A 27,331-nucleotide genomic window follows, 5' to 3' on the forward strand; every position below is an offset into this window, starting at 1 on the left:
CCCTCCTTGAAGAACACGTTTGGTGGATGCGAATTTGATTACCATTGAGAATCACTTTATTTTTACTGACAAATCCATAATTTCTTATTTTTTTACATTTACTTTAAGTGTTAATCTTTTTGGAAGAAACTCAGAAGACGTTCTAAGTCTTGATATACTGTAAATAAAAGCTGGGTCTATCACTTCTGTACAGGAATGTAATATAGTGACACACAGATAACCTGTATTTTGGCATTCACTGCAGTTTTACATGCAGTCCTAGCACACATATCATTTCAAGGATAAGACCATTATCAAGCGTAGAAGCAATATTTTTTATTCTAACCTGAGAGATTGTGTAGCCATGATAAATGTGAAAATGTACAGTAGTTAAAGGGTTTCTATCACTTGGTATGACATAATTAGCTGTCAGACACTAGCGATCCGCTAGTGTCTGCTCTGGCCAACCATCCTACTATAATCACTTGTGGGGCAGCGGTTTTGCAAAAAAACTAACTTTTATAAATATGCTAATGAGCCTCTAGGTGCTATGTGGGCGTCATTAGCACCTAGAGGCTCCGTCTACCTTCATACACAGCCGCCGCCCAGCGCGTCCCTCCAGCCCGCCCATGTCCTCCTCCGTGTGACGCAGCGGCCGAATTCTCGCGCATGCGCCGTGCGCGGCTGTATTCGGCGCATTTGAGATGTCTGAGCTCGGAGCGGTCAGACATTCAATGCGCATGCGCGGATGTATTCGGCGCATGCGCATTGAATGTCTGACCGCTCCGAGCTCACATCTCAAATGCGCCGAATACAGCCGCGCACGGCGCATGCGCGAGAATTCGGCCGCTGCGTCACACGGAGGAGGACATGGGCGGGCTGGAGGGACGCGCTGGGCGGCGGCTGTGTATGAAGGTAGACGGAGCCTCTAGGTGCTAATGACGCCCACATAGCACCTAGAGGCTCATTAGCATATTTATAAAAGTTAGTTTTTTAGCAAAACCGCTGCCCCACAAGTGATTATAGTAGGATGGTTGGCCAGAGCAGACACTAGCGGATCGCTAGTGTCTGACAGCTAATTATGTCATACCAAGTGATAGAAACCCTTTAAAAGCCTTAACTGCAGCTATAGCTACCAATACAGCCGCTATAGGGCCCAGACAGAAATGGTTTATAACTTTATTAAAAATAAACTTCTCCAGACTAGTGCATAAATACTGAGATTAAAAAGAATTTTAATATCAGTAGCTGTGAGTAACAGCTGTAATGTTCTCCTGGTTGGATGCTAAAGCTGTCACTTAGAGCAGAAAGGAGAGGCTTTGAAGCAGCTCAATGTAGAGCGCACTTCATAATGACGCTCCACCCTGGGCACTTGGAGGAGCAGAATTCAGCAGAATAAAACTTCTTATTCACACTACTACTGATAATGAAAGCTCTACAAGGTATGTTTGCATTGCACTCAACAGCCCCTGCCGCCTGGTGCTGTCAGCAGTTTTACATGGTCAATCTTTCTACAGTCAGGTCCATAAATGTTGGGACATCGATACAATTCAATTTTTTTTGACTCTATACACCACCACAATGGATTTGAAAAGAAACAAACAAGATGTGCATTAACTGCAGACTGTCAGCTTTAATTTGAGGGTATTTACATCCAAATCAACGGTGTAGGAATTACAACAGTTTGCATATTTGCCTCCCACTTGTTAAGAAACCAAAAGTAATGGGACAATTGGCTTCTCAGCTGTTCCATGGCCAGTTCTGTGTTAGTCCCTTATTATTCCAATTACAATGAACAGATAAAAGGTCCAGAGTTCATTTCAAGTGTGCTATTTGCATTTGGAATCTGTTGCTGTCAACTCTCAAGATGATATCCAAAGAGATGTCACTATCAGTGAAGCAAGCCATCATTAGGCTGAAAAAACAAAACAAACCCATCAGAGAGATAGCAAAAACATTAGGCGTGGCCAAAACAACTGTTTGGAACATTCTTTAAAAGAAGGAACGCACCGGAAGACCCGGAAGACCACGGAAAACAACTCTGGTGGATGACCGAAGAATTCTTTCCCTGGTGAAGAAAACACCCTTCACAACAGTTGGCCAGATCAAGAACACTCTCCAGGAGGTAGGTGTATGTGTTTCAAAGTCAACAATCAAGAGAAGACTTCACCAGAGTCAATACAGAGGGTTCACCACAAGATGTAAACCATTGGTGAGCCTCAAAACCAGGAAGGCCAGATTAGAGTTTGCCAAACAACATCTAAAAAAGCCTTCACAGTTCTGGAACAACATCCTATGGACAGATGAAACCAAGATCAACTTGTACCAGAATGATGGGAAGAGAAGAGAATAGAGAAGGAAAGGAACTGCTCATCATCCTAAGCATACCACCTCATCAGTGAAGCATGGTGGTGGTAGTGTCATAGCGTGGGCATGTATGGCTGCCAATGGAACATTTATTGATGATGTGACTGCTGACAAAAGCAGCAGGATAAATTCTGAAGTGTTTCGGGCAATATTATCTGCTCATATTCAGCAAAATGCTTCAGAACTCATTGGACGGCGCTTCACAGTGCAGATGGACAATGACCCAAAGCATACTGCAAAAGCAACCAAAGAGTTTTTTAAGAAAAAGAAGTGGAATGTTATGCAATGGACAAGTCAATCACCTGACCTGAATCCGATTGAGCATGCATTTCACTTGCTGAAGACAAAACTGAAGGGAAAATGCCCCAAGAATAAGCAGAAACTGAAGACAGTTGCAGTAGAGGCCTGGCAGAGCATCACCAGGGATGAAACCCAGTGTCTGGTGATGTCTATGCGTTCCAGGCTTCAGGCTGTAATTGACTGCAAAGGATTTGCAACCAAGTATTAAAAAGTGAAAGTTTGATTTATGATTATTATTCTGTCCCATTACTTTTGGTTCCTTAACAAGTGGGAGGCACATATGCAAACTGTTGTAATTCCTACACCGTTCACCTGATTTGGATGTAAATGACCTCAAATTAAAGCTGACAGTCTGCAGTTAAAGCACACCTTGTTCATTTCATTTCAAATCCATTGTGGTGGTGCATAGAGCCAAAAATGTTAGAATTGTGTCGATGTCCCAATATTTATGGACCTGACTGTTTTCTGTGTATTTTTCCTACAAATCCAATAAAAAAATGGATGCAAAGGCATCCATAGCCTTTAAAACGTGTAAATTATAATCATTATTAGTGATGAGCGGCAGGGGTCATATTCAAATTTGTGATATTTCGCAAATATTTTGTGCAATATTTGTCGAATATTCGCGAATTCGAATATTCGTTATATTCTACATTCTTTTTTTTTTACTCGAAAATCGGCACGGTAATGATCGAATAATATGCGAATATTTACGCAATCAATACAGGCGTGGGTCAAAAACTAATATATAGCACTATAGAATATAGTGCTATATATTCGTTTTTAGAATATTCGTCATTTTTCCCATCTGAACACATGATTCCTCCCTGCTTCTTGCTTGTGGGCCAATGAGTCATTGGCCCACAAGCAACTTAAGCAGGGAGGAATCATGACTTCAGATGGAAAAAAATGATGAATATTCTAATAAACGAATATATAGCACTATATTCAATATAGTTCGATATATTAGTATTTTAGAATATTCATCATTTTTTTCCATCTGAAGTGAACAGTGTTCAGTGTTCACTTCAGATGGGAAAAAAAATGACGAATATTCGATATAACGAATATATAGCACTATATTCTAAATATTCGTGAATTCTCGAAGTGGCGATATTAGAGATAAAAAATAGCTTTTCGAATATTCGTGCTCAACACTAATCATTATAATTATTTATTTTCTCTTTGTCAATATGAAATTATGGCATATGGTACAATATCAATTCGTCATTTTCATCTCTACATTTACAGATTACGGGGGAAATTTCTCATGAGAAGGTTTTTTAAAGTCAGTTTTGCAGGAATCTGCGTTGCTGTAATTTACACCAAATTTATCAAATATTGTATGATGTCTAACACTTCTGTCCCCACTTTGGTTACTCTATTTCCTTTGCCACCTCTTTACTGAAGCAAGGCTACTTTCACATTGGCGGCACAGCTCACTGGCAGGCTGTGTCGGCACAAAACAGCCTGTCAGAGTTCTCCAGATCAAGCATTTGCCAGATGTTACCAGAATGCCTGTCGGCCCCATTGACTATAATGTAGTCTGGTGGAGAATCTGTTGCTAACTGGCGGCAACCAGGGGTATAGCTAAAGGCTCTTGGACCCTGGTGCAAGAGTTCTGCTTGGGCCTCCTTCCCTCAGTGCTTTGTGGCTAGGGGCAGGGAAGCACATATCCTTCGTGCTCCCTGAGACAAAAATTGAAACGCCCCTCCCCCCCTTCCATGCCAAATTCTTGACCTAACCCCTTCCCTCCAGCCAGAGGTGTAACTTGACCATCAAGCACTTTCTACAGTATAATACTGGTGTCTTTTTATGTGGCACAAGGGTCTCTGGGCCCCCTCTGGCTCCTGAGCCTGGTAGCAACTACTACTTGTGCACCCCTTATAGCTACGCCCCTGCCTGGATTCGCCCAGACAAGAAACTCTCCATGCAACATTTTTTGTCCAGCCAATTCCCGTTATTCTGTGACAGCCTAACGGTAAGATGTGCCACCAATGTAAAGTAGCCTAAGACTGTGGGAATTTTTGTAACTTTTTAATAAGTCTCAGTTGATTAAACTAACCGTGCCCACTTTCCCACCCACTTTTTTAGAATTGGAGTGTAAAATTTTTGTTCAAATAAGCCCAAAAGACCTGTTTTGCAACTTTTGAAAACCAAAATTCTGGAGTCGTAACTTGATAGATTTCCTTCTAAGTTTATTTTATGGTTACAGATTTTGTCCAACATAGGTTAATATGCAATATAGCGCTTTTAGAGATTCCCAATTATATGTTTGGTTCTATTCTTTCCACCGGGAATTAGTCATCCATTGAAAGTGACAATGACGCTGGGACATTTATGTGCAAAACAGAATAATCAAACAAATTATACTGGTGGACCCTTCTCCTTCTGATGGATAAATATTCTTCCGTTTCAAACAATTTACGTCTCTGTGTAATTGCTTGTAAATGTCAAATGTCCCCTGTAATAGAAGCTCTGGACGAATACTTCATGATGAATCTGTGGATGGTGGCTGAATAGTTTCTGTTTTCTTATTTCTAGGAGATGAAGAACGATTAAATGCCAGCAGTTCTGTTAGCCACAATATGGCTGAGATAAGGTCTTTCATCGCCAAGTCAGAGATTGCATTAACAGCAGTGATACCGGCAGCACTTGTGAAGAGCACCAACGGCAGTGCAATCATCGCTTCTGAATCAGAAGAAGAGAAAGCCAAGAAGTTAATGTACTGTTCACTATGCAAAGTAGCAGTCAACTCTTTGTCACAGTTAGAGGCACACAACACAGGTACTGTATGCTACATATTGTCCTGCTGTTTAGTTGCCAATAAAGCCCCATGGTGCCACAAGGGGGATCTTACTGTTACTTACATTAGATATAATGGTAGCTTTATAAACCTGTGTACTGAGCAGTGTGAGCACCCCCTAGTGGCAGCTGTACTGGAAGATGATTTAGAAAGTTATATCAGGAGATGGGTAACTCTAACCTTTCAAAAATGTATAATGAAATTAGTTAGTGACACTTCAACCCATTTACCACCCTAAGGCTCAGTTCACACCTGAGCGTTCTGAAAGGAGCGCTCTGTATGCGCGATTGTACGGGCGTTTACAAGCGCGCATACAGAGACAAGTGTGCACACAGTGTCGCGCGTTCCCGAAAGTCTATGTACGGGAACGCGCGACAAGCGCCCAAAAAAACGCTCCTGTACTTGTGTGAGCGTCGGGCGTTTTACAGCGCGATCGTACGCGCTGTAAAACGCCCAGGTGAGAACCATTCCCATAGGGAAGCATTGGTTTCTCCTTGTTGAGCGTTTTACAGCGCGTAGGAACGCGCTGTAAAACGCTCAGGTGTGAACTGAGCCTAAATGACCATGGATGTTTCCATTAACCCCTGTACTGCCATGGACACGTGGAAGATAGCTTTGGATTGCATTACAAGGAGGATGAAAGCCAAAGCCCTTTTACTACATGTTCTATGACATGTCAATGCAAAATAGTGAGGGAGCAGTAGGCTCTATGAGGCCAACATATGTGTGTCAACATGCCGGCAGAATTAAAGGGATTCTGTCATCAAAAATTAGTCCTATAAGCTAAACATATGGCGATGTCCCTTGTAAAACACTGAATCCTAAAGTGAGTTTATCAAATGCCCCTGTGGCTCTATATTCATAAAAAAGAGGTTTATATCACCTGTCAATCACTTCAAAATGTGTCCAAGGGGACGTCTCATGGTGAAAGGTGCCCGGCTGCAGCCATCTCGTTTAGGTGCCCAGCGCCGCCTTCTCAGCTGAAATCGCCGCCCTCCCTTTCATGCAATCCGCCTACCTCAGTTCATCACTGCCTCTCTAACCACTGCTCGCTTCATCCAGATCCCGCGCATGCGCACTAGGTATAACCTGATGCGCCTGTGCAGACTACTGGCAGCGGCTTCTTTAGCGAAGTGCGCATGCGCAGGCGGGCGCACTTCGCTTGAACCTCCATTTCAAAACTAGTACCTAGTGCGCACGCGCGGGATCTGGATGAAGCGAGCGGTGGTTAGAGAGGCAGTGATGACGTGAGGTAGGCGGATCGCATGAAAGGGAGGGAGGCGATTTCAGGTCAGAAGGCGGCGCTGGGCACCTAAACGAGATGGCTGCAGCCGGGCACCTTTCACCATGAGACGTCCCCTTGGACACATTTTGAAGTGATTGACAGGTGATATAAACCTCTTTTTTATGAATATAGAGCCACAGGGGCATTTGATAAACTCACTTTAGGATTCAGTGTTTTACAAGGGACATCGCCATATGTTTAGCTTATAGGGCTCATTTCTGATGACAGAATCCCTTTAAGGAAACTGCACAACCTCTGTCCATTCCTGACTTTAAATGGATCTCTGAGAGTCCAGGTATTTTGGTACTAGAGGTAAATTTAAAAAATATGTTCTTTTGGATGATAAAGGGGGATGTTATTTTTTCATGTCTGGAAAACCCCTTTAAGTATTTGAAAGTGATTATACCTTATATGTAATGGCATAGAATTCTTAGCTTTCAAAATTTTGATGGTGATTGAGTAACCTACTTCACTTAATATCTGAAAGTCATTAAGAAGACCTCTACTTTCATTTCTTAAGGTTCTAAACACAAGACAATGCTCGAGGCCCGGAATGGTGCAGGTCCAATTAAATCCTATCCCAGGTCTGGATCCCGACTAAAAATTCTAAATGGCAGCAAAGGTTCAGGACTGCAAAACAAAACCTTTCATTGTGAAATGTGCGATGTCCATGTAAACTCAGAAATCCAGCTTAAACAGGTAATGTGACTAAACATTTTAACCATAACCAATAAGTTTATGCAGGCAGTTCACTATTTCTTTTTACCCTTTTTTTTATTGTATTTTCCACCTTTGACATAATACACATTAGATGGTGGATCCTGTAGAAACTAGATCTCTATGATAATGTAACTGAAGTCCATGAGCGTTGACCACCAAAGATTTAGAGAAGGAAGAGTTACTCCTTCACGTGGACAGATACCTTTAGATAACTTTGGGTCAACCACTTGTTCAGCCCACAGCTATTCTTCTCAAACCCCCATACACATGCTCAATGTATGTATTCCTAATGGGAAGAGGGGAATAATCGTCTGTCCGACCTGTCTTGCTGTGGCTTATCTCCTGTGGTAATAAGGTAAACAGCATGTTGAAATCCAAAATACAGAATCTTTCTTTCACCTGATATCTGTCATCAGGTAAGAGTCAGGACACCCCAATACACTTTAGATGGTTAGTGGTCCCACCTGTCAACAGGTTTGACGCCACATTCTATGCAAAGGGACCATTCGGATCAATACCGTATTTTTTGCCCTATAAGACGCACCGGCCCATAAGACGCACCTAGGTTTTTAAGGAGGAAAATAAGAAAAAATAATAATTTAACCGAAAGGTGTGCTTTTGGTGGGTTTTGAACTAATGGTGGTCTGTGGATGACACTATTATGGGGGATCTGTGGATGATGCACTGTTATGGGGTCTGTGGATGGCGCACTGTTATGGGGATCTGTGGGTGACACTGTTATGGGGGATCTGTGGGTGACACTGTTATGGGGGATCTGTGGGTGACACTGTTATGGGGGGGTCTGTCGGTGACACTGTTATGGGGGATCTGTGGGTGACACTGTTATGGGGGATCTGTGGGTGACACTTATTGGGGTCTCTGGATGGCACTGTTATGGGGATCTGTGGATGACACTGTTATGGGGGATCTGTGGATGACACATATATAGCATCTTATGCTATTTGTCATCCACAGATCTCCTCCATTACAGTGTCCTTCTAGTGTGAATGACCCCCAATACAGGGGGTGGGGGTCGCATCTGCTTTTATAATGACAGCTGGGCCCTTGCAGTGACTGTATTCTACTACACGGGCCCCACTCACTGTATATAATTGTATCTGTAATTGTTAATTGCTATGTATATAATCGGGTAATCAGTGCCTGTATACTTACAAGCGCTCGGTAGCAGAGAGGAGGGAGGAGGCAGGCCGGGAGGACGGGCGCTGGCAGCGTGAGTCACTACGTCATGCGCCTGCGCCGCCTGCTTCATTCATAAAGTGGGCGGCGCAGGCGCGTGACGTATTGACTCACGCTGCCAGCGCCCGTCCTCCCGGCCTGCCTCCTCTCTGCTACCGAGCGCTTGTAAGTATACAGGCGCTGATTACCCGATTATATACATAACAATTAACAATCACAGATACGATTATATACAGCCCCCCCCCTCAGCTGATACACCCGCCGCGTGGCATCGCGGCACGGCGTATCATTGAAAATTCGGCAAAATGCAGCATTCGCCCCATAAGACGCACTGCTATTTTCCCCCCACTTTTGGGGGGGGGGAAGTGTGTCTTATAGGGCAAAAATATATTTGGGTGCTCAATAGTTTGGGAAATCAGTATAAGCTGGCAGACACTGATATTGTTTACTCATACATATCTATGGTATGCTAAAACATAGAATTGGGTACATTTGCCCTCTTGTATACATTGATTCTAACAAAACTGGGTTGTCTTTTATCATTTCAGCACATCTCCAGCAGAAGACATAAGGACAGAGTAGCAGGAAAGCCAATGAAGCCTAAATATAGTCCATACAACAAACTTCAGCGCAGCCCTAGTATTTTAGCGGTGAGTAAATTTAATCATATAAACAACCAGATAGCTTCAATAACAAAGAATAACATCTCAGCATTTGACGTGAGCAGCATAAAATCATAGAAAGTTTGATTTAATACAGACATTTAACTCATATTGGTATTTTCTTCATCAATTATTCATGTATAATCAATTCCATGACATTCGTTCCTACTTGCTTAAAGGTTATACACTTGCAAAAAATATATATATTGCCCTAATCCATCTGAAATGAGAAAGCAAAAAGGCAACTCAAAAACTCATCTTCCCATTTTGTGGCTCTTATACAGATCTAGGCATCTCCATGGTAACCGACTACAAATAAACTGTGCAGTTTGATTTTGCAGTCATGCTGTCTTCCATCTTTACCCTACTACTTGCTAGCTTTCATTCTGTAGGTTATCAAAAGGTTGGGGTCAGATGAAAGAGAGTATGACTTCAGGATCAGACTTCACAGGGTTTATTTGTAGTCTGTTACCGTGGAGACACATGGATTTGTATAGCCAACTAGCACATTATAGTGATCCTCCATGAAAATATTAAAATGCTACTTTTGCCTGGAGAGACAGAACCCCCACTGCCCCAGAAGCTATATTTATTCATATAGGATAAGCAGCTCGTGACAGAATACAGCAAAGTCATGTTGTTTTGGAAAGCTGGCCATCTCGTGACGCATATATCATGACATGTCCAGCCAAAAAGAATGGTAAGAAAGGATATAGAGTAATTTTCTGTACAGAACACTGGGCACCTGCTTAAGACCTGAATGTGCAGCCATATTGAAGGAGCTGACTGTATGATGACCTCCATTGATCTGATGAATGGCAGGGTCAATATAAGCAGAACTTTGGTGGTGGGGCACCTTTCCTCTGAGCAAAAGTAGCATTTTCATCTTTTTTTCCAGAAAGGTTACTGATGATATAAATGTACACTCACCTAAAGAATTATTAGGAACACCTGTTCTATTTCTCATTAATGCAATTCTCTAGTCAACCAGTCACATGGCAGTTGCTTCAATGCATTTAGGGGGGTGGTCCTGGTCAAGACAATCTCCTGAACTCCAAACTGAATGTCAGAATGGGAAAGAAAGGTGATTTAAGCAATTTTGAGCGTGGCATGGTTGTTGGTGCCAGATGGGCCGGTCTGAGTATTTCACAATTTGCTCAGTTACTGGGATTTTCACGCACAACCATTTCTAGGGTTTACAAAGAATGGTGTGAAAAGGGAAAAACATCCTGTATGCGGCAGTCCTGTGGGCAAAAATGCCTTGTGGATGCTAGAGGTCAGAGGAGAATGGGCCGACTGATTCAAGCTGATAGAAGAGCAACGTTGACTGAAATAACCACTCGTTACAACCGAGGAATGCAGCAAAGCATTTGTGAAGCCACAACATGCACAACCTTGAGGCGGATGGGCTACAACAGCAGAAGACCCCACCGGGTACCACTCATCTCCACTACAAATAGGAAAAAGAGGCTACAATTTGCACGAGCTCACCAAAATTGGACTGTTGAAGACTGGAAAAATGTTGCCTGGTCTGATGAGTCTCGATTTCTGGATTTCTGTTGAGACATTCAAATGGTAGAGTCCGAATTTGGCGTAAACAGAATGAGAACATGTATCCATCATGCCTTGTTACCACTGTGCAGGCTGGTGGTGGTGGTGTAATGGTGTGGGGGATGTTTTCTGGGCACACTTTAGGCCCCTTAGTGCCAATTGGGCATCGTTTAAATGCCACGGGCTACCTGAGCATTGTTTCTGACCATGTCCATCCCTTCATGACCACCATGTACCCATCCTCTGATGGCTACTTCCAGCAGGATAATGCACCATGTCACAAAGCTCGAATCATTTCAAATTGGTTTCTTGAACATGACAATGAGTTCACTGTACTAAAATGGCCCCCACAGTCACCAGATCTCCACCCAATAGAGCATCTTTGGGATGTGGTGGAACGGGAGCTTCGTGCCCTGGATGTGCATCCCTCAAATCTCCATCAACTGCAAGATGCTATCCTATCAATATGGGCTAACATTTCTAAAGAATGCTATCAGCACCTTGTTGAATCAATGCCACGTAGAATTAGGGCAGTTCTGAAGGCAAAAGGGGGTCCAACACCGTATTAGTATGGTGTTCCTAATAATTCTTTAGGTGAGTGTAGTTTGGCCAAGTTTAATAAGCAAAAACACAAGGGGAACCTAAACAGAAGAGGAATATTGAGAAATGACCTCACATTTGTGGTGGAGGGCACACAAAAAACTGTACGATAACTGCAGTGCTGGATCATACTATGTATTTACATTTCTTTAAAAAACATCTTAGTGGTAAAATTAAAAGTGAAAAGAACTGTTTAATGCATTTCTTCTGATTTTTTATGGCAGCAGCAGCTGGAGACATGCACTGAGATGGGGACAAGATGGGTGCAGGCAATTGCTACTGTTGTACTTTTCTTTACATACCGCCGCTTTTATTACACAGTAGATTGTACTGTGTGGAACATATAACATAAGGTGCACTTGCTTCAATTGAAAGTACATTAACTAATGCATTTCATACTGGCATGCAATTTGTGTTAAATGCACTCTCCACAGACTTTCCTCTGCATTTGAGAAAATGTAGAAAACTTTCAATATTGTGTAGCCTCAGCGGTAGAATCTGTAATAGCTTTGACTGTGGATAGCCACTCCTTTATGCTCTCTGCAGGGGTCAAGTGCACCAATCAGCAACCTGCTGAACCAGACTCCGCACTAAAAGAAAATGAAAAAAGATGCAATCAGCCTTGTAATATAGGAGGACATACTGAAAGAGGTTCTGCAATTTAGAAATAAAGTGGAGGTCTTTATAAAGGCTGAAACACTGTACTTTACGTGCTAACAGCACTATCATTTTAAATGAACATTCTCGTACAACATGGCAGTTCATTGCTGGACAAGGGAGAGTATATTGCTGTGATACTGTGCTTTATATCCTATGCGTGCTTTCCATTTTTATGCTCCGCTCACATTAAAACTTTTTTCTAGCATCTAAAAATGTCAAGGTTTTTAAGGACTTCATGAGTAGTGATGAGCGGCAGGGGCAATATTCGAATTCACAATATTTTGTGAATATTTGAGCGAATATTCGTCATATATTCGCGATTCGCGATAATTTTCTTGATTGCGAAAATCGGCAATGTAATATGCGCGTATTGCGCGCGCAATACAGGCGTGGGTCACTGTTGCTCCATTTTTCAAGCTACTAGAAGTTTGCTGAGACTGGAGAAAATGGTTGGCACGGCAGAACATTACAATAGCTTTATAGGCAGATAGAGTGCTCCAATATATTAGCGATTGCGCAAATCAGCAATTAATGATGCAATACGTGCAACTTCACATTTTAGCAGGTCTGACTACATATTACTGATTGGTGCACTAAGTATTGTTGTGACATCACAGCACTATGTATGTAGCATGTATGTATGACAACAGAACCTATCAGCTACACTATATCACTATGTAACCTACACTGATCTCCCACTAACTATCTGTATTATATATATGAGCTAACTATGTAATGTAATTGAATAAGGATCCAGAAGAAAGCACAGAGCACAGCAATGTCACTGCTCTCTGTCTCAGAACTGCAAAAAAACTGCAGAAAATGGTATATATAAAGTATATATATATATATATAATGGTTATATAGTAAAGGGCTATGGTAGGTAACTTTTCTATTGGTTGCTAGGGATGTTGCTAAGCTCTGACAAAGATATTTCAGCCTTCTCATTGGCCCACAAGTAAGAAGGGAGGTTACTGATGAAAAAAAAATCTTGAATATTCGTGAATGTAAATATATAGCACTATATTTTAAATCTTTGCGAACTCTTAAAGTGGCGATATTCGCGATAAAAATTGGTGATTCGAATATTTGCGCCCAACACTATTCATGAGGTGACGATCATATGTTTGTAATACCTTCACTGCTTAGGAATATAGCTGGTGTGTCATCTTGACCATAAGTTCCAGGAAGAGAGGTTAAACTTCCCCTAGCCTCAAACACTGATTACTAAAAAAGGTTGGCACTTTAACCCACGGTCTACTGTAACTGCCTTGGTCTAACGATCAGCAGCACTTGAAAGACTCTAACACTACACAGACTCTTGAGATTCAGACCTTGGGAAATAGAGGCCATAGTGTGGAAACCAGCATCTACTAGGACAAGCAGATGGGGCCCATTGGGACTTATATAGCACTGGGACCAAATTCTGTATGCGGACCTGGACATAAGTATACAATTCCAAAAGATCTTGCTTTATCGTGTTTAATGACCTAAGCAATGAAAAGCCTAGAAAGTGCCACTTCTACTTCTACTAATAATTAGTGGTTATAAATAAATATTCTGTTCAAATTACAAAAAAGTAACTCCAGGCTACATAAATGGGGCCAACTCCAGGTGTATGTGGACCCGTTGGTGACTCACAGTTGGTCAGTCAATGGCATGATAAGCATTTGCCTGTGGCCGACATCAAGCGCAGGCTGCAATGTTGCATGTTCTAGGGGTACAGTAATGCCATTTTTCCTACTCACAGGGACAGAAGCTGTTATTGGTCTCTACTTAGTCTACCTCCCTCAGATAGTTTTTTTTCAGGATCTAGGCAACTAGAGATGAGCGAATTTTTTCACCGCTTTGCCGAATTTTTTCAGAAAAAATTTGCTTCAATCCAAATTAATTTGCGGCAAATTACATTAAAAAAAACTGCTATTTGCTGGCTGCAGAGAGCCTTTATAGTGGTGTAGAACACTGTGCCTTGCAGTAACACGCATAGGGAGTCTGCTGTGGTAGTGAAATAATACTGTGAGTCTGTATGACATGCAGATGACAGGCGTCGCTCTTAGAATCACTGCATACTTATTTGGGCAGTTACGGGGCCAAAAATGACCAAATAACTGAAGTATCAACTCAGCCTTACAGGTCGATGTTAGTGACAAGAAGAAGCGCACTCCTTTTACACCCTCGTCAGCTGATTCCACATAGATGTCTATAGAACCTGTTCTATTAAACGCTTATACAAGTAGAACCCCCCCTGACAGAGTGGAGAGGGTGTCAGCAGTAAGTTTGTGTTGATGTTACTGATTAATTTGCCCTTCCTCTGATCCGTCAGAACAATAACATGGATCCTATCTGTGGAGAATACTCCTTCGGTCAGCATTTGCTCAATAATCCATCAGTATTGCTAATGCCAAAAAATAACAGGAGTGGATTAAGCGTCCATTTACACGTCCGCAATTTCGTTCTGCATTTTGCGGAACGGAATTGCGGACCCATTCATTTCTATGGGGCAGCACGATGTGCTGCCTAGATACGGAATTGCGGACCCGCAATTCCGTTCTCGAAAAAAATAGAACATGTCCTATTCTTGTCCGCAGAATAGGCATTTTCTATTAAGTGCCGGCGATGTGCGGTCCGCAAAATGCGGAATGCACATCGCCAATGTCCGCGTTTTGCGGATCAACGAATCCGTGGATCCGCAAAACACACACGGACGCGTGAATGGACCCTAAAACAGAGATGACATGTGAATGGAATATTTGCATTTGTCTTCTGTGTTTTGTGCCCATTCCTGCTTTTGGTTACCAAATCATAAGCCAATTCTGATGGGACCATACAGGCCTTACAGCTGCTACACAGACAGGATCCATTGTGCGTCTCATTTTTCATTTCTTCTGACAGATCAGAAGAAAGGTCAAATAAATGATGATGTCACCAGTCATGAAGTGGGAAGGGTGGGAACAACATGAGAAGTCCACAGAGTGGACCTATGACATAGTGGTGAGGTGGAAGCAGCATGAGAAGACCACAGAGTGGCCCAATGACAGAGTCTGGAGGTGGCGGCAACAGCAGCAGCATCAGGAGGATACCAAAGACCGGCAAGGTGACATAGTGTGGAGATGGCAGCAGCAGGAGGATACCACAGAGTGGCAAGGTGACATAGTGTGAAGATAGCTGTAGCAGTAGCATCAGGAGACCACAGAGTGGCAAGGTGACATAGTGTGGAGAGGGCAGCAGCAGCATCATCAGACCACAGAGTGGCAAGGTGACATAATGTGGATATGGCAGCAGCAGTAGAAGCAGGAGGATACCACAGAGTGGCAAGGTGACATAATGTGGATATAGTAGCAGCAGGAGGATACCACAGAGTGGCAAGGTGACATAATGTGGATATGGCAGCAGCAGCTGCAGACCACAGAGTGGCAAGGTGACATAATATGGATATGGCAGCAGCATCATCAGACCACTGTCACGGCTGAGGATGGGGGAAACCCTCAGCCGTGTGCCGAACGAAGATGGTCGCTGCTTGACCAGGACAAACAGGATTAGGGAGCAGGTCACCTCCTACAGCGTCCCTAACCTGACCCTAACTCCTACCTGCATGGGCCGACCTTGAAGGTAGGAGGACCCATGCGCAGGAACCTCGGAGCCCTAACTTACCCTCCGACCGGTCCCTGGGCTAGGAGTCAGAGTAAGACATCCTGTTCCTTCTGGATACGGAGGAACAGGAGTCTCACTGGCCAAGCTGCAAGCAAGGGGAAGCAAATGCAACCTATGGCAATGGCAGGTACTTGCCACAAGCATAACAGAGACCTACCACAGACAACAAAGCCTGGAACCCATGTGGATGTACTGCCCACAGACAGCAGGACTCAGCACACAAACACACAACACACGGGAAGCCAGGACCACAGGTGCAATAAAGAAACATAAAACCAAACACATCTTCCAGACACCAAAGGACATATATATTTGCTTATGACCAGAAGGTTGGCCCCCACTGGCAGTTGGTAAGTAACCAGGAGGATGTCTACAGCCAGCATGGCTGAAACACCCTCTCTGGCTACTGCCTACAACTGAGGCTTTATAGGGCCAAGAGGCCACACCCAACAATCAGACACACCCCGTGACTCACACACACTGAAAGGGAGTTAACCCTTCCAAAACCACAGAAGGGAAAACATAACCTTAAGGGGAAGTGTCCAAACAACAAACACACTGTGGCTGTTGCCGCAGGCAACGACATGGGTGGCAAGCGTGTCCTGGGAGTCAGCCCGAAGGCCGGGACACTGCCACCACATGTACAACATACAACCAAACGTTGCCACGGACAGCCACAGTGAAGGGAAAATGTCAGTGCACACCAAACATAAACAAAGTGCACACAGACATACAAAAGTGCTTACAAACACGCACACAACTCCGAGGGAACCGCACACATAGCTGTTGTCCGCAGCAACCGCACTTGAGGCCAACAACCTTATGCCTCAAGCTGCGGTTGACACTACAACCCAAAACCGCGGGCAACAGTATGCGGCTCTCAAGGAGTCACGGCCAAAACCGTGGCCGTGACAACCACATAGTGGCAAGGTGACATAATGTGGATATGGCAACAGCAGCAGTAGCAGCAGGAGGATACCACAGCGTGGCAAGGTGACTTAATGTGGATATGGCAGCAGCATCATCAGACCACAGAGTGGCAAGGTGACATAATTTGAATCTGGCAGCAGCAGCAGGAGGATACCACAGAGTGGCAAGGTGACATAGTTTGGAGATGGAAGCAGCAGCAGCATTATCAGATCACAGAGTGGCAAGGTGATATAATGTGGATATGGCAGTAGCAGCAGGATGATACCACAGAGTGGCAAGGTGACATAGTGTGGATATAGCAGCAGGAAGCAGCATCAGGAGACCACAAAGTGAACCGGTAACAGAGTGGGGTGGTGGGTGGTAATACCAGTACCCGCTAATGAAGGTGGCTTAAAGAAGGAGCAATTGGAATCAGATGTGTGGCATCAGGAGGGTGGCAGCAACAAAGTAGTAGCGGAGGCAATTAATCAGAAAAAAACGGTGTGTTGGTGTGACACCATGGATGATCTAGTCTGATGGATCAGGAATTGGTGGTTGGAAATCCTGGCTGATCCATGCCTGATTCATCTTGACAAAGGTCAGTCTCTCCACATTTTGGGTGGACAGGCGAGTTCTCCTTGGGGTTACTATTGCCACCATCGCACTAAACACCCGCTCTGATGCCACACTGCTGGCCGGGCAGGACAGCTTTTCAAGGTTTTAAGGGCAAACTCTGCTAGTTGCGGCCACAAATCCAGTTTGGCTACCCAGTAGTCCAGCGGATCCTCAATGTGCGGTGGCAGGGTGCTGTCCAAGTATAACACCACCTGCTGGTTCAGGTCCTGCTCCAGGTCTACCTGCTGCTGCTGGTGAGTAGTTTCTTCACTATGCGGGTGAAGAAAGCTACTCATCAGCGACTGTAGACTCAGGCTGCTGCTGATGGAGTTGTTACTGCTCCTGCCACGCCACCCCTCCCCTCTCCAGCAGCCATTGCAGTGTAATGTGAGCGCAGAGGGCCTCCCCAGTCAGACCTGCGAGAGGATGGACGATAGCGCAGATAGGCAGAGGCCAACTGACTACATAGGATGTCTCTGTAGTAGTTCAGTTTGTCCTCCCTCTCGGTGGGCGTAAAAAAGGCCCCTATTTTGGACCGGTAGCGAGGGTCCAACAAGGTTGAGAGCCAGAGGTCATCCCTCTGTCGAATGGTGACAATTCGGCTGTCACTACGCAAGCAAGTGAGCATGCTTTGGGCCATTTGTGCAAGTGACTCGGAGGGACTCCCTGCCTCCATCTCCACTGCATACTGCCAACAAAGATAAAACACATATAAACAGTGCAATAATCTTTTCCCTAAACATTTCCCTCCCCCATAACCCTCCCCCCTTCTATACAGGTGATGTGGTTTAAAGTTTTATTTTTATTATAGGTATTCCTGGAGGTGTACAGTGTCTCATTTCAGAGTTCATGTGGATTTATTGTCCTGTAGTCTCATGGTAGTGCGTCTTTATGTAAGGATTGATGATGCTTTATATGTTATTGGTTTCATAGTCTTATCACAAGACTATGAATCCAATAGATGGTGATGTTCATGACTCATGAACAGCACCATCTATTGGTTTCATAGCCTTATGACAAGACTATGAATCCAATAGATGGCACTGTTCATGAGTAGTGTAGATCGCGAATATTGTAAGGGTACTTTCACACTAGCGTTTTTCTTTTCTGGTATTGAGTTCTGTCACAGGGGCTCAATAACGGAAAAAAACTGATCAGTTTAATCCTAATGCATTCTGAATGGAGAGCATTCCATTCAATATGCATCAGGATGCATCAGTTCAGTCCCTCTTATGTTTTTTGGCCAGAGAAAATACTGCAGCGTGCTGTATTTTTCTCTCCGGCCAAAAATCCTGAACACATGCCGGAATGCAACTTTGAGGCTTACTGGCTCTCAGTCAGATGAGAGCTGGTTTTGAATGTCTTATAGTGCACAAGGCTGCCATTATAAGGTGTGCTGACTATCTGTCTCATGGATAGATTGTTGGCTTGCACATACCTGGCTTTTGACATATAGCCTTTTTGTGGTTGTCTATTGTATGTCATAGGTAATAGGAGTCAAAGATGCATCCAGATGTCCTCCCCATGCTGTTTCCAAACAATTTTGGTGGTGTTTCCATCAATTTCTAATCTTTTTCTGTAAACCAAACACCCTCTCCTCTTCAGAACAGGGGGTGCCTGGTTTAATGCTCATGACTTCCATCTGTAGAGCACCCTAGCACTTTGGTGCTCGATCAACACTAATAACAATATGAGAGAGAATGGATAAGTTTACTGAGGAAAACTGTACAATTGAAAGGAGGCTCTAGTATCCTGCTGGGCCCCTTCTAACCTAGATACAAAATAAGATACAGTTGGGCATGGAGGCACACAGGTTGTGTATGGTATCCTGTGGCATATTTGCCCCCCAGATGTTACAGCTGTAAATCCTGCAAACTCGCTGGTTGCAGAAGCGGGGGGTGACTGGGGGTGACTGATTGTCATATGTGATGGCTCCCCAGATCATCATACCAGCAGTTGGGGCAGTGTTTCACTCCAAAGCAAAGGCTCACCACCAAGCCTCCATACTCGAACATGACCATTGTCATATCACAAACAGAACCTGTTTTTGTCATGAAAGACAATACAGTCCCAGTCCGTAGCAGTCCAGGTTTTTCATTAGATTATAAATCACATATGAAAACCCAATAGATTAAAACAATAATAGCTTAATAATACACATGGACACAAAAATAAGTGGAATAAATTAGGCCACAGCTAATTTTATTAAATAATAACTTAACATTTTGTATAATAATCATCAAACTTATTTAAACCACAGATTAGAACAGCAATAAGATCAGCCTACATACCATATCATCTCGACCACTCGCCATTTCTCGGCGAGTGACTTTTCCTCTCCTTCTAATAAAGTGACCGTGACAAATTAATTAATAGGGGAGGGCGGGTGGGCATGCAGCAGCTCCTTCCAAACGGCTTGGCAGATAGCCAGAAGCCGCTCACCACCAGCTTAATAAACCCCTTGGGCATCCCACCCTATAACCCTGCAACCAATGCCTTAACTGTCATTGGGTCCCCTACACCTTTTAGCCCCAGCAACAATCCTACTGTAGGACACTTCCTTGGGCCAATCCCTTAAAGCCTGCCCTAGCCCAGCAACTCGATCTATTTTTAGCTAACCTGGCCACCAATTTTGGTGGGAAATTTCCAGCCAAAACCAGCCATACTCCTTCACTATAATGATTATAACCCCATGTGGATCCCTCCATATGGGATTTTCGGGATCCTAACATGGGATTATAAATCACATATGAAAACCCAATAGATTAAAACAATAATAGCTTAATAATACACATGGACACAAAAAAAAGTTGAATAAATTAGGCCACGGCCAACTTTATTAAATAATAACTTATCATTTTGTATAATAATCATCAAACTTATTTAAACCACAGATTAGACCAGCCATAAGCTCGGCCTAAATACCATATCATCTCGTCCACTCGCCATTTCTCGGCGAGTGACTTTTTCCACTGGACTATGCCAACTAAGCAGGCGGCATGGGCCCCACCCCACCAAAAGCTAACTCAATCATAGCCTGCAAGTCCAAATTAAAAATATCTAAACCAATGTCCGAAAGATGAATCTTATCAGCAAAATACAGGCCGGGCAAACCATCTTCTAGATCCATGTGCCAAAAAGAAAAACCCCAAATAAGCAGCATAAAATGGGCCATAATTATGTTAATGCAAATTCTAATCTTATCCAGATACTTAAAGTTCGCATAAGACAGCCACAATAACAGAGGAATCATTTCAGAGAAAACTAGACAGGAGTTGGGAAACAACCGCCTAGTTCTCTCCATGGTACGTTTCATACAAAATGCTAAATCAATTGTGCCACCCTTACCTAAATCGTTACCACCCGCATGAAAAATAATAATGTCAAGATCCGGATACAGGGAGCACATTTCAAGAATGACATCCATCAAACCTTTCCAACGTAGTCCCCTGACCCCGTTCCAGAAAACCCAGACTTCGTCTGTGGAGAAGGAGAGGTTATCACCGTATGATCTCTTCACTGCTCTTTGATGGGCCCAATGCACAAATGAATGGCTGACAATTCATGCGGTGATTCCTGTGAAGGCTATCGAGAAACAGACACAACGTTAGACAACATTAAGGAATGGCCGAATATAAAGCTGAAAACGACTAGACCACCTCCCAATCTGTTTAATCATTGATTTACTTAAACCAGACCGAGCAGCCGTAGTCGCTGCCCCATTCCTAAAGGTGTTTGATGTAAAATTAAAACCCTCTAAACCCAGCTCCCGCAGACATTTCGACAAAACAGAGCAAAACTGACACTGCGCTAACGGAGATGACTCTGCATGGATAAAAAACAAAACACCACCAGCTGGCCTTTGGCGCCAATAATGAGATAACATACTTACCGGGCAGATTGCACCAGCCCTGATTTTGCCCACACGGACCCAGGAAGCCTTACCTGACCGATCCGTTTTAGAGTTTGGAGGAAAAAACAAAACATAATTACTGTGAATATGCACATTTTCTAATCTCATACCTAAGTCAGATCCTCTATTTTTGGGCTATAGTTTACTTATCCGAAAGGCTCCAAAAAACATGCAAGAAAACGCTGTGGAGAAAAGAAAAGCCTCAAAATCGCTAACACACACTGAAGACGTAATGCCGCTCAATGAACATAACAAACTAGGGGAAATAGGGCACCTGCTACAGGGAAACAATTTCCTTTCTTATAACCCTTTAGCATTTACTTCACCATAAAAGAATCTAGAAGCGCAGGAGCACCCAACACTTTAAGAAAAAAGGAAAAACCTGCTAAAACCCGAACCACTGTGGAATGCGCTAACTGTCTCCTAAAAAGCGATAAACAAAAAGCTAATGCCGACACTTCGCTTTCTACAAAAGGAGACCAACCCTTATCAACCACAAAATTACACCAACAACCCCATGAACGAACATAATCAGAACAAGTTGCAGGGGCCACGGAAAACTGCAGATAGGACATACCTAGGACTAAATTAGATTCCAAAGATAAGGCAGGCACACTTCCCCCTCCAGGTCGGCCCCACTCGTCAACATGCGAAATTTCTGAAACTGAAAACGGGAAAGCGAGTCAGCAATAGAGTTATCCACACTCGGAATATGCCTTGCTTTAACCCAAATATTAAATTTCAGGCAAAGAAGCACCAGATGACGCAATATTTTAACAACTAACGGGCACTTGGACGATAAACAATTAACTGCAAATAACACTACCTTATTATCAGTATGCATAAAAATTTGTTCGCTCTGGTAGTCAGGACAAGCGGATGCAGTATAGAGGCAAAGACCAGTTTATAACTCAAGAACTTCAGTGTTTATTCACACTTGTTGCAAGTACACAGTACGACAGTTCATTTGCAGTTTTGGTGTTAGTTCACACCCAGATACTGTAGCTCAAAAACGAAACAGTCACCTTTTGTCCTGGGTGTTAATCCACACCCGACTGGCATAGCTCAGAACAGAGCAGTCCTCCCGGATTCAGGCCTCAAGCCTGGCACAAGGCTCAGATCCCAGTACAGAGATTGCCAGAGCTCCAATGTCAGAGAGAGATAATTCCCCACACCTGACACTGCTGGCTGTTTTTTATAGGCCTGACAAAACAGTTTTTTATAGGCCTGACAAAACCTGGCTTAGAACGTAGTCACCCACCCAGCACTTTGACTATTCCCAGTAAAAGCCATCCTGGGTCAGCTATTTACAGCCATACTAAATAGCAAAGTGTCAAACAGCAAGTGCTGCTGACACATGAAAACTGACTCTTACTCCACCGAGGCCAGGAACCTCGGTGACACATACCTATCATCTATGATGATTCCTTGTACCTTCTTACATACCCCATTCACCACCCATGACGAGTGCCATTTAGATAAACACCAATGACCCCCCCCCCCAGAATGTACCAAAAACAAAAGCACCAGCTGCATCCGTAAACAAATCCAGAGAAGGAGCCGAAACAATATTCTCCTGCCAAAAAGAACAACCATTATATTGCTGAAAAAAATTCTAACCAAATGGACATATCCTCTTTAACCTCCCTGCACAATCAAACATGGAAAACCGGAATAGGCACACCCGAAATTTTTTAGCCAATTGTCTAAAAAACGCGACCCATGGGCATAACCCTGGAGGCAAATGCCAACAGACCCAATACTGACTGAATTTCCTTTATTGTCGCTTTTTTCTTACCCAATAATTCAGATATAGCAGAACGTATTTTATTAATCTTTAACAATGGAAGACGAAACTCCCCTTTCACCGAGTCAATGAAAATGCCTAAATATTCCAAACAAGTAACCAGAAAAACAGTCTTATCAAACGCTAAAGGAACGCCGAAATCCAAACAAATAAGAAAAGATCTCACGCAGACCAATAAACAAAAATCATCATCATCATCTAAATAATGCGTTACTGCTCCCCTCATGCTCCACACAGCAACAACCCACTTCAGAAAAGATGAAAAAAGGCCCGGGCTGCAATGGTTATGATGCTCGTTCTTGGCAACCACATAAATGAATGACACACTGCTGAAATCAGCATTTCTGTCACTATTTAATCCTGCCCTCAGTACGGTCAGCATAAAGTTGAGTTCCCTTTAAGGACTATTTTTTATCTGGCTGCAATATATATTATTAGCACAACCTGCGCTAAATTGCATGCAATTGTTTGGCTGCTGCTGACAATGACACAACCTCTGCTACATCTGTTGTGTTGCATTTGCGCATCCTAAATATCTATGACATTCAGCGCAATTGTTTGGCCGCTGCTGACAGCGACATTACCTGCGCTACATCTCCTGCAGAACGTTTGCGCATCCTAAATATCTGTGACATTCAGTGTAATTTTTTCGCAGCTGGTGACAGCGACATTACCTGCACTACATCTCCTTTATAACGTTTGCGTATCCTAAATATCTGTGACATTGAGTGTAATTTTTTTCGCCGCTGGTAACAGCGACATTACCTGCGCTACATCTCTTGTATAACGTTTGTGCATCCTAAATATCTGTGATATTCAGTGTAATTTTTTCTTAGCCTGTGGTGACAGCGACATTACCTGCGCTACATCTCCTGTATAACATTTGCCCATCCTAAATATCTGTGACATTCAGTGCAATTTATTTGTGCATACACTTACAAAACCTGCGCTACTGTATGTATGACATAATATCCAGCGTTGAAACAAAAACCCCTTAAAAATACAAATACTTTATTGGTATGCGTTAAAAGGATCCCATAAGGGTCCACTAAATAATTACTAGTAGGTGTACACACAAGAAAAAATTGACCAATAGCCACATCCAGAAAAGAAAATATACCTGGGGTATGGGAAGTTATATCCCTAAATCTACCCCTATCCTATAAACCTCAGCCCAGGGAGGGCTCCTGATGGTGGAGGCCCCCTGTCCTCGTACCTATACTGCTACCCCTAACTGTACCCTAAAGGGGTGTCGCAGAGATGGCAGACAGTTCAAACCAGGTATGAGATATGGATATTGAATTACCAGCTATAAAGGTGGACTGGATGGGAAAAGAAACAAAAAAGAGACACAGAACATAGTACAGACAGACACAAAAATACACTTAATCAGGGATGACGATATAGTCATACACCTCTGTCACCTCGACGCGTTTCACCCACGTAGATACTGTGGGATCATCAGGAGGTGTAGTTATATAGTGAGTCTATACAATATTTAGTTAGTGACTCAATGAATACCGGTACAAAACCGGGTCACACAGGAACAGTGCTCCAAGATATATGCCGGCTGAAATGTCAGTTCGCAAGCACGCACACTGGAAATCAACGCTCTACACATATATAGATAAATCAATAATGGGGATATATTTGAGAATACTTATGCCTGATTCAGACTCCATCCAGTACAGGCAATAATTTATTTGTGCATACACTTACAAAACCTGCGCTACTGTATGTATGACATACTTGCAAGTATATATACCATTTAATATGCTCAAGGCAAGCAGTAAGGGACGGGGAAGTGGCCTTGCTGCTGATGGTGCATGCAGGGGCCTTGGCCCTGGGCGTGGTGAAAGTGTGCCTGCTGCCAGAGCACAAGAAAAACAATCATCCACGATACCTAGCTTCATGTCCCAGTTTGCAGGGTGGCACAGGACACCACTCTCGAAGTCAGACCACTGCGACCAGGTGGTCGGTTGGATTGCAGCAGATAATGCTTCCAGTCGGTTAAACACCACCCTGTCTTCCACAAAGTCCAGTCTCAGTAGCCAAGAGTCTGGTCAACACAATCCTCACCCTGATCCTCCTTCCTCCCACCATGGAGAGTCTTGGCAAACAAGTGATCACACACTTTGATATTCCGAGGAGCTTTTTTCAGCGCCATTCCTTGATTTGGGCCTCTCCCCAAGCCCGCTTGAAGATGTACATGAAGAGATCTTGTGCACTGATTCCCGAACTCTTGAGCATCCACAGTCAGAAGAACGGTGGGGAACGGAAATTAGTGTTTCACAAGGTGGATGATGATGATGAGACACCATTGCCAATAAATCAACGACAATTAGTGTCTCAAGAGGCTGATGATGAGAATGAGACATAGTTGTCAATAAGTGAGATTCTTGTTAGGTCAACAAGTCAGGAGGATGACCAGAGTGAGGAAGTGGAAGAGGAGGTGGTGGACGATAAAATCACTGACCCAACCTGGGAAGGTGGCAAGCCGAGCGAGGACAGCAGTACAGAGGGGGAGGGATCCGCAGCACCACAACAGGCTGGAAGAGGCAGTGGGGTGGCAAAATGGAGAAGGTTGGCCACACCAAACAGGCATGCAACTGTTCCCCGGAGCACCCCCTTGCGGCAATCTCCCTTGCCAAGGGGTAGGTGTTCCGCAGTCTGGCGATTTTTTTGAGGAAAGTGCAGACGATAAAAGAATTGTTATTTGCAACCTGAGCCATACCAAAATGAGCAGGAGCGTGAACACTAGCAACCTCACCACCACCAGCATGATCCTCCACATGGCATCAAAGCACCCTAATAGGTGGGCCGAACACCTGGGTCCACAATCAGTGTCCGTGGGTCACACCACTGCCTCCCCTTCCCCTGTGTTACGTGCTGGCCAATCCCCTGTCCAAAACACAGGCCTGGATGCCTCCTGCCCTGCACCTTCGCAAGCACCATAAGCTAGCACATCCACTTCTGTGTCCCAGCACAAAGTGCAGATGTCTATACCCCAGGCCTTTGAACGAAAGCGCAAATACCCAACCACCCACAGGCCATAGCACTAAATGCGTACCTTTCCAAATTGCTGGGCCCGGAAATGTTGCCATTTAGGCTTATGGACACTGAGGCTTTCCACAGGCGGCGGCCATCCCTCATTACTCAGTCCCCAGCCTCCACTATTTTTCCCGGTGTGCCGTCCCCGCCTAACACAAACATGTGTCCCATAACATCACCCATGCCCTGACCAACGCAATTATTTGGAAGGTCCACTTAACGACTGACACATGGACAAGTGCTTTTGGCCAGGGACGCTACATTTCCCTGACGGCACACTGGGTGAACGTTGTGGAGGCTGGGAGCGAGTCGTACCCTGGGATAGCACAGGATTGCGGGCCCTACTTCCATCAGGATTTCCGCCACCACCTGCATTAGTGGCTGCAACCCCCCCCCCCCTTCTCCTCCTCCACCTCCTCCTCCACTTCCACCTCTGAATTCTCATCTTGCAGCACCAGTCAGCCATCAGTCAGTAGCTTGAAGTAGTGTAGCACTGCAGTGGGGAAGCGGCAACAGGCCGTGCTGAAACTTATTTGCTTAGGTGACAAACAGAACATCACCGCAGAGCTGTGGCAGGGTATAAGGGACCAGACTGAGCTGTGGCTTTTGCCACTCAACCTACAACCAGGCATGGTTGTGTCTGATAATGGCCGTAACTTGGTGGCGGCTTTGGAGCTAGGCAAGCTCACACACATCCCATGCCTAGCCCACGTGTTCAACTTAGTGGCTCAGTGGTTTCTCAAAATCTACCCCAATTTGCCTGAGCTACTGGTGAAGGTGCGCCACGTGTGTGCCTATTTTTGAAAGTAATCTACAGCTCCCGCCGGTCTGGCAATGCTGCAGCAGCGCTTGCAATTGCCAGATCACCCACTGTTGTGCGACGTGAGCACGCGCTGGAACTCGACGTTCCACATGTTGGCCAGGCTTTGTGAGCAGCAGAGGGCAGTAGTGGAATACCAGCTGCAACATGGTCATCGCCTTTCCAGTCAGCTTCCGCTCTTCACAAGCGACGAGTAGGCATGGATTTCTGACTTCTGTGAGGTTTTACGCAACTTTGAGGAATCAACAAAGATGGTGAGTGGCGATGCCGCTATTATCAGTGTAGCCATCCCACTTCTGTGTCTACTGAAACGCTCGCTGCTCACAATGAAAGCGGACGCTTTGCATGTGGAAGAGGTGGAAATGGGGGAAGACAGTACACAGGGTGATAGCCAGAACACCCTCAGTTCGTCTTCTCAGCGCCAATTGGATGATGAGG

At 44.2% G+C, this 27,331-nt stretch overlaps 1 protein-coding gene across 2 annotated transcripts in view; it reads left to right on the forward strand.

The window, feature by feature from the left end:
* ZNF385B (zinc finger protein 385B) overlaps nucleotides 1–27,331 on the forward strand; it is a 728,692-nt gene that overhangs the window by 693,670 nt on the left and 7,691 nt on the right. For both annotated transcript variants that reach the window (XM_040440755.1, XM_040440756.1), the window contains 3 exons: nucleotides 5,191–5,433; nucleotides 7,258–7,436; nucleotides 9,203–9,304. In XM_040440755.1, the coding sequence (XP_040296689.1) occupies nucleotides 5,191–5,433; nucleotides 7,258–7,436; nucleotides 9,203–9,304 (524 nt within the window). The remainder of the gene's footprint in view (nucleotides 1–5,190; nucleotides 5,434–7,257; nucleotides 7,437–9,202; nucleotides 9,305–27,331) is intronic.

This window comes from Bufo bufo, chromosome 7, assembly GCF_905171765.1.
Source record: "Bufo bufo chromosome 7, aBufBuf1.1, whole genome shotgun sequence".
NCBI lineage: Eukaryota > Metazoa > Chordata > Amphibia > Anura > Bufonidae > Bufo > Bufo bufo.